Raw genomic sequence first — 12,044 nt, 5'->3', positions numbered from 1 at the left:
CCGATAACTTTTTTTACATTTTATATATTTGGTAATTCATTCATTGCACTTTCAGAAGCTGGTATTGTCTAGTCTGGCAAAATTCATTTTCCCTATTTTAATAGCTGCTATATATAGTGTACTTTAGACTAATTCAGACTGATTTTTTAACACAAGGGAGCAGTCATTTTAGTTAGCAGTGTGCTTAAATCGTGTACAATTTCCAAAAGTACAATATCCAAAAGAAATATCATCCACATTACATTAATGTAGCATAGAGATATGCAAACATTCTCTCCACTGTGCATGTTTTAAATGCGAACTACTTCACCTTACATACGTCACTCTCTCAAAAGTACATATTATCTGGTGAGCGCCACCATAGCCTTAGCAAAATTACTAAGACATAGAGCCAGTATTTTTTTGTCAAGGGAGGCAACTCAAATTAAGGTAAGTGATTAAACCAGATAATAATTACCTCCCTTGGATATGTTCTGCTCTTGTTGAAACAATTATAGTAGAATGCTTTTAAATAAAAATCACAATAAATCATTAATTCCTTAAGCAGTGTTTGACATCTTAATATAAATTTTTTTGTGACATAAAGAGAAGAGAATTTATAAAGTATTATTATTATTATTATTATTATTATTTAGAGCTTTATTTTTATGATAGTGAAAAGGACTATGAATAGCAGTATCACTAAGTTATGTTCTTCCATCTAATCTTATGTAAACCTCTTTAACCCATCAGTATTCTCAGTACTTTGATTATAAATTGTGATTGCTTAGGACATCAATGTTTATGACTGTCATTAAATTGAATCAAAATGCAGTCATTGAATTGTATATGATTATATTTCAGGTTTGGTTGTCTGAATCTGGGCACAAGAGGGAGCTAGACAGCTTAGTGTTGCCACAGCAGGGGAAGAAATCACAATAGCATGAAATCCTTGTAAAAGTTCTGGGTAGCTATTATTTCATATCTCATGACACACAGGAAAAGTTTTCTTAACTCATTAACCCCTGGCGGTTTTTGTCATTTTTGCCTGAACTATATGTAGGAAACACATTTTATGGGCTACTTCTGAATACATCCAAATAAATCAGCTTCCAAGAGATTTTCATTTAGCCTGACGTCTAGTTGTGTTAGAAACATCGTTCTTTATTGGCTATTTTGCACATGCATGTGCAGAAGTGTGAAAGAGTTGGAGTATTTTTTTTCTTCTTATTGGATCCATCATTTACATGTTTGGCCACTTTTTACTCCAAATTCCCAACTTATCCTACTAACATTCGCCTGTCTGCATTCAGTTCAGACCAGTTTGTCTTAGATCTGAGGCCAAACAGTTTAAAATCCAGACACAAATTCCGATTCCAACAAATGGCAAATTCTTCATGTAAAAAAATCAGGTCTAAAAAATTACTTTTTCCATCCATATTTTGTAATGCAAGTAGAAAGTCCAGATTATTTGGTATCATTGTAGACCTACATCTATTTTTCTGTAATGCTACCTACTTTGGTCTATCTTAAATGACCTTGATGCTACAGAGCTTGGAAGTAGGGTACTACCTCCGGATGCATAAATGAGTTCATATTTAGTGTTCTGCTTTCATTGTGTTGTCAATAAGAGCAGTGAGGACCAATCTGAAGCATTGTTTAAGTGTGTAGCCAGAAATTTATTTTATTTGTATGGGATGTAAACTAGTCTCATGATTTCAAGTCAGTGTAAAATATTTTGTCAGTATGAAATGTAATTACTTTATATACTTACAACATTGGGTCCAACTGTGAGCCATGCAGATGCAGATCAGATATTGCATAATGTGCTGGCTGATCTGGGTCTATGCAGTTTGTTAGGCATAATCATTAGATCAAGCAACATAAATTCTGATCTCCCAGCACATTATTTGATGACAAATCAGTGTCTATGTTCTTTGCAGTTGCACCCAATTTTTAAGTGAGTAAATGAACAACTTATACTGTAGCAGTGAGTTGCATGTAGCATGACTGATGTATCAACGGTGTTTCCGGTTGACATGTGGAAGTGACATTACTATTATTGACATAAATCCACATATGTATTTTGTTTTTTACATTATCGCTTTCAGATATTGAGTTTATCATGAACAAATTCAAAATAGATCTTGCCCTTTTGGTTGTGTTAACAAGATGCCATTGTTCTAAATATAGTATAACCAGTCTTCATGCATTGGTTTTTGTAAATATGGCAGAACTGGGGACTGATGAATCTTCCCGAAACATGCCAGAGGCAAGTTACTGCAATTAAGTGTCAGTACAATAAAAAATTAGGTTGATATAGATTTTTTTGTCAGCAGAAAAAAAAGAAAATTTAGAATATGAAATGACACTAATTATTCATGAAAGTCAAATTTACTGTATATACTTACATGCAAGTTGAGTCTGGCAGCAAACAGTATAAACCCTCATCTACCATCACATAATTCACTGGCAGATCAGGGTCTAAATTGTTTGAGATACTGATTAATCCTAACAAATTGCATTGACCCAGATTTGCTGGCAGATTATGTCATGGCAATTTTGGTCTATGCATATCAGAATATAACCAAATGTTTAGACTGGCAAAAGATATATCTTCCAAAAATATTGTCAAGAAACTGTTTTAGTTGGACTACAGTTTATAAGGTGTAACAATTATGAGATTTTTTTCATCTGCAAGTTATACCTTCAGGAGCACTTGGATTCCACTATTTGTTATTGTAGAAGACATAACCATGCTCTTATGTAAGGTGAAGCTCAAGGACATGCTAACTGAAATATAATTTACTATTTAGATGTTTCAGTGCAAGAAATCCAAAAATATTTATACGTTTTTTTTTTTTGTTGTTGCTACAACAGGGCATAGAACAATCATTGAATCTGTTCATGCTTAAATAAAGATGAGCAACTCTTCTGGAAAAAAAAAGAAACAGCAGAAAATGACAGTAATAACAATAGCCTAACCAAATTTCAAGACATGACAAAAAATAAAAGGTGCCCTCATGTTGGAGGATACAGATGAATCTATTTGTTATGGGAGAAGTACTTGCTACATGTATGTTGTGCTTTTCTTTGTCTTCTATGCTGGTAACAGGACATGAGTTAATGGAATATTATATGGTGTTATCACCTGTTATAAGCTTTCAATCCATTATGAATTGTATCCCACCTTCTATCTCCAAGAGTATTTACCTGGCACAATTACAGTCAGCTGAGGATTATATAATGCCTCAATGCCTAACATATTTCAGACTGTACCTTGCTCTATCTGAGGAAAGTATTATTATTATCAAGATTGTTTTATGTGCATTATTCATAAAAATCATAAAATATGTTTACTTATTGTTTTATCCCAAATTTATTTTCCACCCAAGATTACACTATTCTGCTCACTGTAATCCACCTTATAAATTAAATAATTGTTGACCAAAAATAATTGCTGATCGTAGTTTGTTTTGTGTATCGTGACAAAATATTAATTTTCACTACTGATTGACAGCTTACATATGATTGCAAAATAGAGCACTGACTCTTTGGTCAGCCAAGATAGGCTTGGAAATAATTGTTTATACTTTACCAAAAACATCTGGATTAGCCAGTTGCTCGACTCAGCAGGATCATAAGACAGTAGGTTTATATGAGAAGCCAGTGATAAAAAGGAAATCAGAAGAAGCCATATATGATAAAGGCTATTCCTTGTGACCAATGACTGAAACTTGTTTAGTATTTACAAGTTTTAAATATGGAATGACCCCTGGACCAGATGAAAAAGGATGCAACTCATATCTCTTCTCAAAGATGATTTTTTTTCTCTTTAATTCACAGGTAAATAGATGAAGATATCAAACTTGATCTGACACACTGCAACAGAAGGTGACTTATATTTCTACTGTACAACACAACTACTTTTCCGACTATCATATTGTTTCAGCTGTTGACCCTAATGATAAAAAGTGCATGACTTTTGAATTTGACATATGGACACCATTTAGTTACATCGAAAATGTGACTGGAGTACAGTGAGTACAAGTGAGATATAAAATGTTTGCACATCAGTTCACTTTACTTTTCTTTATCTAAACAATGCCTTCCTAAATTAAACAAATATTTAGTTGGCTCAGACTGAGTGGTCACAGTTGATATGCACCAGTGACCACAAAAGGCAGGGAGAACCATTGTTTGGTTAGGAAACACATGGCTGCTGACCATAGAAGACAGATGAACGTTTATATTGGAATTTGCTGAGGGGAAATTAGGATAGCCTTGGTGAGCAAGTGATCGCTGAGGAAAGAGGAATGTTAGGACAGGTTTGACTGTACATATACAATGTATATGCGCTGCAAGATATAATATAATAACATCTATAATGGCTACATGTAAATTTAAAGGAGGTGAAACCACAGTGACATATATCTCTGAATCATAAAATGTCCTGCTAGTAGATTATTGAGTTTTTAAACTGTTTTTTTTTAATATCTGCCAAACATTCCACAAAAATAGTCGGAGCAAAAGTGTCTTCACCATCTTTACCATGGCAAGATGTATAATTGATTTAGATGATATTTAGAATGGCAGCATTTTGACAATCAATTACAAAGAGTATGTAATGCAGATATTATTACTATAATTATTATTATTACTGCAATACAAGAATATTAATTCCTCATATATAAATATATATATATATATATATATATATATATATATATATATATATATATATATATATATACATACAACATATATATATATATATATATATATATATATATATATATATATATATATATATATATATAAACTGATAACATTTCTTAATTATTTTAAAATTTATTCAAGAATTTTATCACCTGTTAGTTGAAAATATTATTTTACTTGTATTAGTCTTTAATTTAAAAAAAAATATTTATCATGTGAACATTTAAATTATTACGAAAATTGCAGAGGTTTATAGTTTTTCATCTTCAGTAATAATAATGATGATGATGATGATGATGATGTCTAAATTAGTTACTTTTTTAATATGGTCAAAGCAGCAGCATTTTAAATCCTACTAAGATATGAACTTCAAAAATTTTTAAAAAATTTGAAAGCCAATTTTATTCAGACTGTATTAATGTGGAATGTAGACATAAAAAATGTAATTAAAATTCTATACTCAAATTACAGCATATTGTTATGATTCAGAGATTTTTTTCATTGCTTCAACTCCCATAATTTTAATTTGTAGTTGTTATAGTTACTGGCATTTTGCATGGTGTATACAGTATATAATACAGTATATATGTACTGACTTTTTACCGACATGAGAGTCCGTATCACAGTCCTGCAGCTTATTATGTATGTTTGGCTGTGGCATATCCTATAAATAGCACAGACTTAACATTACACACTCCTTTGATTCTGTTTTTCCAAATTACAGATGTTTATACAGATGGAGCAAGAAGGTATGGTTTGAAATTTGTTGGGTAAGAAGGGATTCAACAATTCTTAGCTAGATTTTAGTTGTGCCAGATAAATACTTTTGGAGCTGTAATGTGGGGTATGATTCGTAATGGATCAAAAGCAGACTTTAGTTTATAATCCATCCATATTTCGGCTGTGTGGTCTGGTATACACCATGTAGTTGCATGTTTCTGTTACATGAATATCTTTACATGTGTAATTATATTTTAACTGTAAATAAGGGCTTTTTCTGCAGTATATACCTAATTTACTGATGACAATGTGATATTACATCTCTCTCAAACACACACTCTCTCAAAAAGAGACTGCACTATAAGTGAGGGTGCGAGATACCAAGAGACTTCTGATAAATAAAGAAGCGGGTGCCATCCAGGCTGTACATCAAGAAGATTGGAGGGGGGTTGGGTAGTGGTGATGTTTAATAGCTGAAATCTCATTTTAGAAATGTGTTGGGAATAATTGTGAATAAACATCTTTTTTTAATGAAATTGTTTGCTTTTTGATATCAATTACTTTATTTTCAGGTTAACCTATTTTTGAAATGTCATGAAACACATTAGTCCAAGAGGTTTCAGCACACATATACATGTGTGCCTCATTGCATATCTGCAAAACATTGTGTATTACATCACTGCTTTTTGCACAAGGAAACTACATTTTAAAAACTAGAGAAATATATTTTGTGAAACAACCAAAGTTGAAACTCGATTTTTTAAAATTGTTTTATTAGTTAAATATTGATGCTATGATTTCATTGCAAGTAATAGTGAAACTTCTACTCATCCTTGGGCAAATCTCTGAGTACCAATTTAGGAATTTTAAGTTGACTACAATCTTATTGAACTCGCTTCTCTGTAATGAGACATCTATCAAACAATGCTTTGCATTCACCGAGGTCTCCTTTCACTTGGTTGCCTTGCTATCTTTGATCACATGTGTGAATGACTAGGATAATGGATAATTACAGGTAGTTTAATTATGTTACTTACATGGTATACTTGATATTTATAACTTATCTAGTGGTCTGTTCAAATGAGTTCAGCTGACACATGATCATGACCACTAGCTCCAACAGCGGTAGGATTTGCTTAACTTTTAACTTTTTTTAAAATTGCAATCCCTTTGTTTGATTTGATACAAATGACCTAACTAAAGTGATAATACACAGCAGGTCTTCGTTTAATCGGGTGTAACAATACAACAAATACGTCTGCAGATTGGAGAACAAAACAGTAAGTAGTTAATTGGTTCAAACAGAAATGCTTGTGGACATGGCTGTGATGGTAGATGGACATAGCTGTGATGGTAGATGAACATAGCTGTGATGGTAGATGGACATAGCTGTGATGGTAGATGCTCCCATCTGAATACATAGGGGCATATCATATTTATGTTGATTAAACTGAAACCAAATGAAAACAGAACTAAACACGAATTTCACTTAACAAAGCTTATTTCATAGGTATTTTGTTTTTTAAATTGTTGCAACCAGTAGGCATTAGTGACATTTCCACTAATCAAAATTTCTTCATTCTTATTTTTTCAAAGATGTAACAAAATATAGGACTTCCTATTAAAAGTTCAGAATTTCATGATGTTGATTACAATTTCCAGACACCAACTGCTGTTTTTGATGATTAAAGGAGCAATATATCAGGGTTTTGTTTGCCAATTTTTATTGTGATTTACTTAATGTTCGACAAATAAAATTCTTTTGGCATTTTCAAGAAACAAAAATGGGATCCCTGACTGCCCCACCTTAGATGTGCATTCGCATGTTATCCATGTACAAGATTTTGGTGGAGCAAGTGGTGTATTGATATTGGGATGATGTAGTTTCCTAAATGACTGATGTGTTTGCTCTTTAACTGAGAATATACCTTGTAACTGTATTCAGTTTTCTGTTAACATGTTAAGAATGGGGTCTTGAAAATGTTATGGAAATAATTTTCATCCATAAAATCGGAACTTTGGTGCAAAACTCGAACATTTTTGATCAAATAAGATATTTCAACTTTTCATTCATATACAGCAAATATATGAAAGAAAAATCATATAGTAAAATTATTGTAATAAGTGTTAAGAATAACATTTGCTACTAAAGTACTCTTGTTTATGAAGAAATGTATATAGAATAAGATTGTGGAAATAAGATTTTCACTGTAATGCCCACATTATTGCTACATACAACATGAGATTTTATAATTAGAATACAATATCACTTTATGCGCATACTTGTCCTTTTCTTAGGGCATACAAGGTTGAATGGAGAGACAAGGGCATATGAGGTTGAGTGGTGAGGGAAAATGGTTTCTACACAATGTTGAGTGAAACAAGTGTCATCTCTTGGCATTCTGTTCATTTTGCTCAGTGCAAATTTCTTTAAATAAAAAAATCATCAAGTTTGAAAATTGCTTGATGAAACCTTAACCTTTGCATTCTCTGTAGAACACAAATGACCAATATCATCACAACCTTTGCTCTTTATTATATGTCCACAATAAGGCAGAGTGTATTACATCATGATATCTTTCCATTTGTCTGTCTTTCAATGATTTTGTGCTCATTTACCAAACTTTGTGGATAAGCCATAAGCACTTGGGGTAAGGAAGCGCCTTATCAATTTTGGTGTCAAAGGACAAGGTCACTGTTACTGAAAGAAGAAAAATTGTTTCTGCACAACAACTTCAGATATCCACCATGTTCAGTCACCAACATTTTGTGGATGTCATCACTTGGGGTAAGCAAGAATCCCTTTGTTTTGGAGTCAAGATCGCTATAGATGGAGGAAAAAAAATGGTTTCTGCACAATGTTGAATCAGACTTAGGTGTCAAGTCTTGACATTTAATTAAGTATTCTCTGTGTAGATTTCTTGAAATAAATTGTCACCGTTTCAAAATTGTTTGATTTTAAAATTTAAGCAAATTAAATCCAAAACCTACATATTATGAATCAGGGAAAAGGTTCACAGGAATTTTATTAACTTTATTGGCAGTTTAAACAGCTAACATTTAGTGGTAGCAAACGATACCCTGTGCATTCTTTCTATCCCCCATCCCCATGATGGGTTGAAATCATCAAATAGGTTTTTGTTTCAGATGTTTCTCTGACCAGAAACAAATTCCACATTGGTCATCTATTTTGGCAGCGTCTTTTGTAGTCGTGATATATCAGTGTGTAGACCAAAGTGTAAATATGGGGTACCTTTTGTTTGGCAGTAGCAAGATGAAGAGCAATCACACAGGTCATAGAGTGTGAACTGAACAAAGATACAGAACGGGAAGTGGCCATCTTTGTTCTAACTCGTTTTTTTGTGTGTGAAGATGACCATGTTTCTAGTTGATTAATTCTTGGTTGAAACATGTAGCACTTTGGGTCAGAGTGCAGCATCACACCCCAGAATGAGATTTTAGCCATTACTATCTGTATCCATGTCTGAGTATTCAGACTGGATCAGTTTTGTTTAAATAAGGGGCTTCAGTTGACACATATAACCCTTTCAAGTGATTATTCAAATACTTCATAAAATGCTTCACAGGATACATAAATAAATTATTCCTTCAGTCTGTCAAGTACCAAGACCCCATCACTTAATTTCCTATTCATTCAATAATGAAGTTAACAAAATTTATCCATTATTTATAAACTTGAGTAGACAGCATCCATGTATCTTCCATAGAGTTTGGGAAAAAGAATATATACAAAACTAAATAAAATAATTTATTCATATGTTGAGATTAATAAAGTGGTAATACATATGATAACATTTTTTATTGCTTCAATTGAACATCTTTTCTGGGTAATGTCAGCAAATTAGATAAAACCACATCTAAATTGAAGTTGAACACTAAAGGTTTTGAACAAGTAGATCTGGTTGTCATTTATTATTAATATACAAACAAACAACTGACTTCCTAAGGCTAGTTAATAGATTTGATCTTTTTCTCTATGTTGTTATGGGTAATTTTGTGTTGCATTGAACATTGTGTACTCTCCTAATAGAGTGAAAGGTGTCAAAAATGCAGTCACATTTGTGTGTGTGTGTGTGAACTCATCTCCCATTACATGAACCATGCCTTTGAAGCATTAAAAAACAAATATATAACATATAACATAATAACTCTTGTCCATATTGATGGTTTTTACTCCCACCCATCATTAATACTACAACAATTCATGGATAAGATGGCAAGATAATGTTGCATAATGAGAATTCACTGGGTTTACAAACAAAAATATATTGCTATTATAATATAGGGCAGAACAAACAAGGTGCTTTTAAAATAAATTATTCATTAAATTGACAGAAATTATCTTATTTTTTATTTGGCCAACCAAATTACTGTGTCATTTATCACATGATTCATGTTAAGTTAATGTGTCAATATTATCATTTTTCTATATGTAACACACATACTATCGTATGACATAGCAAGTGACTTAAAGATATCATCTAAAGCAAAGGCTAATTATCGGGCATACCAAAATCTTTTTCAAATGTCATCTCACTGCACTATTCTGCAATTTCATCAAATAAAAGATTTTGTATGTTTGTGTCATGTGATAAATAAACTTGCACATTACTTTTGTTGTCCTTTAAATGTATAAAATTTGTTTAATATTTTCAGTCTTTTCCTCACCAAGACTACTTTCAAACATTTTATTTTGAAATGAGTGTCCATGTATGATCCTGTATTTAGGTTTTGGAAATTGGATAAATTCAGCATATTTGTTATAAACATTTGTTATTTACTCATTAACAATAAACAAAATATATAACTAAATTGCAATTAATGTCTATAATGTTTGACATTATAGTTACCTTGTTAACTTTGTGAAAATGTTATGCTTCTAAAAACTGTGATTCCCAATATCCCAAGGCATCAATAATGTGCCTGACTATTTAAGAATATATATATTTTAGATACACATTTAAACTAATAGGAGCAAAATGTTATGATAATTAAGCAGTGGTGAAAGTCATCTAAATAGTGTTGTGCATAAATCAACAACATGCATTCACCTGGATACAAGGATCTGTGCCTAAAAAGTTGAGGTGAAGCAGAGGCATCCTTCATTGTGACTTATTAGGTCCATATCAGAGTACTGACAAATCGCCCATTCCTCAATACAGCATATCGGGGTACTGACAAATCACTGATACCCCAATACAACATATCAGGGTATTGACAAATCACTGATACTCCAATACAACACATCAGGGTATTGACAAATCACTGATACCCCAATACAACAAATCAGGGTATTGACAAATCACTGATACCCCAAATACAGCATATCAGGGTACTGACATATCACTGATACCCCAATACAGCATATCAGGGTATTGCCAAATCACTAATATGGCATATCAAGATATTGCCAAAGCACTGATACCCCAATACAACATAGGGTATCGCCAAATCACTGATACCCCAATACAACATAGGGTATCGCCAAAGCACTGATACCCCAATACAACATAGGGTATCGCCAAATCACTGATACCCCAATACAACATAGGGTATCGCCAAATCACTGATACCCCAATACAACATAGGGTATCGCCAAATCACTGACACACCCAATACGGCATATCAGGGTATCACCAAATCACTGATACCCCAAATACAGCATATCAGGGTACTGACATATCACTGATACCCCAATACAGCATATCAGGGTATTGCCAAATCACTAATATGGCATATCAAGATATTGCCAAAGCACTGATACCCCAATACAACATAGGGTATCGCCAAATCACTGATACCCCAATACAACATAGGGTATCGCCAAATCACTGACACACCCAATACGGCATATCAGGGTATCACCAAATCACTGATACCCCAATATGACATATTTGAGTATTGACCTTGCACCAATACCCCAGTATGGCATATCAGATTATTGAAAAATCATTGATACCCCAGTAATGCGTCACAGGGGATACGTAAAACCATAATACAGCTTTTTTGGGAACAAACTTGAGACATGTATCAAAGTTTCAGTTGAATACAGCAACAGATGTAGCAAAGACAACATTACAAAACAGTAATGTATTCTTTTAACACTATACTGCTGTCACAAAAGTGAAATATTTGTATCATTATTATTCATGGTTCAGAAAACATAGCTAGAACAAATAAAATGAAAATATACCAGTGAAAGATATTTTCCACGTTGAAAGATTCAGCTGTTCTTAAAAACTTCTCTAACCTTGTTAAGCGAATAATACAGTCACATACATGTATTTGGCTAATTTTCATCCGAAAAAAGGCATTTCATATCTTGAAACTCTAACAATATATAATTACTAAGATACTAGTTACTAAGATCTAAAGTCAAACAAAAGTGCTACAAAACACAAGAAAATAAATTGATCGAATCTAGCATTTTCCAGGGTCATCATGTACAAGTAACTTCAAATGCAAAATTCTGGCTTTGCTGAGGTGATCTACAATTTTCCCAACCAGGCAGTAGGGTCTTTTCTGTAAGAGAATAAGAAGTAGATACAGGTGACACTTATCACAAATGGTTGCAAAATAAATACAACAGTTAAAGACACTAAATA

General features: G+C 32.7%; 2 protein-coding genes across 3 annotated transcripts in view; one reads left to right on the top strand and one right to left on the bottom strand.

Annotated features, from left to right (window-relative positions):
- The window catches only part of LOC149775866 (TBCC domain-containing protein 1-like), a 76,219-nt gene extending 71,526 nt beyond the window's left edge, over nucleotides 1–4,693 (top strand). The window contains exons 19-20 of one of the 2 annotated variants that reach the window (XM_089942959.1): nucleotides 844–946; nucleotides 3,826–4,692. In XM_089942959.1, the coding sequence (XP_089799085.1) occupies nucleotides 844–921 (78 nt within the window). In that variant the 3' untranslated portion in view covers nucleotides 922–946; nucleotides 3,826–4,692. Of the gene's footprint in view, nucleotides 1–843 lie in introns of both variants that reach the window. The other variant, XM_089942958.1, reaches the window with a different exon arrangement.
- A 4,481-nt stretch (nucleotides 4,694–9,174) lies between these two features.
- Nucleotides 9,175–12,044, bottom strand: part of LOC149775865 (apoptosis-inducing factor 3-like) — a 94,096-nt gene continuing 91,226 nt past the window's right edge. Inside the window, exon 18 of the mRNA XM_089944488.1 lies at nucleotides 9,175–11,961. Coding sequence (XP_089800614.1) covers nucleotides 11,928–11,961 — 34 coding nt within the window. The 3' untranslated portion in view covers nucleotides 9,175–11,927. The remainder of the gene's footprint in view (nucleotides 11,962–12,044) is intronic.

This window comes from Sinohyriopsis cumingii, chromosome 19 (genome assembly GCF_028554795.1).
Source record: "Sinohyriopsis cumingii isolate HCF-2022 chromosome 19, ASM2855479v2, whole genome shotgun sequence".
Classification (NCBI taxonomy): Eukaryota; Metazoa; Mollusca; class Bivalvia; order Unionida; family Unionidae; genus Sinohyriopsis; species Sinohyriopsis cumingii.
Note: the sequence above shows the minus strand (reverse complement) of the source record. Positions and strands in the feature narration are given on the sequence as shown.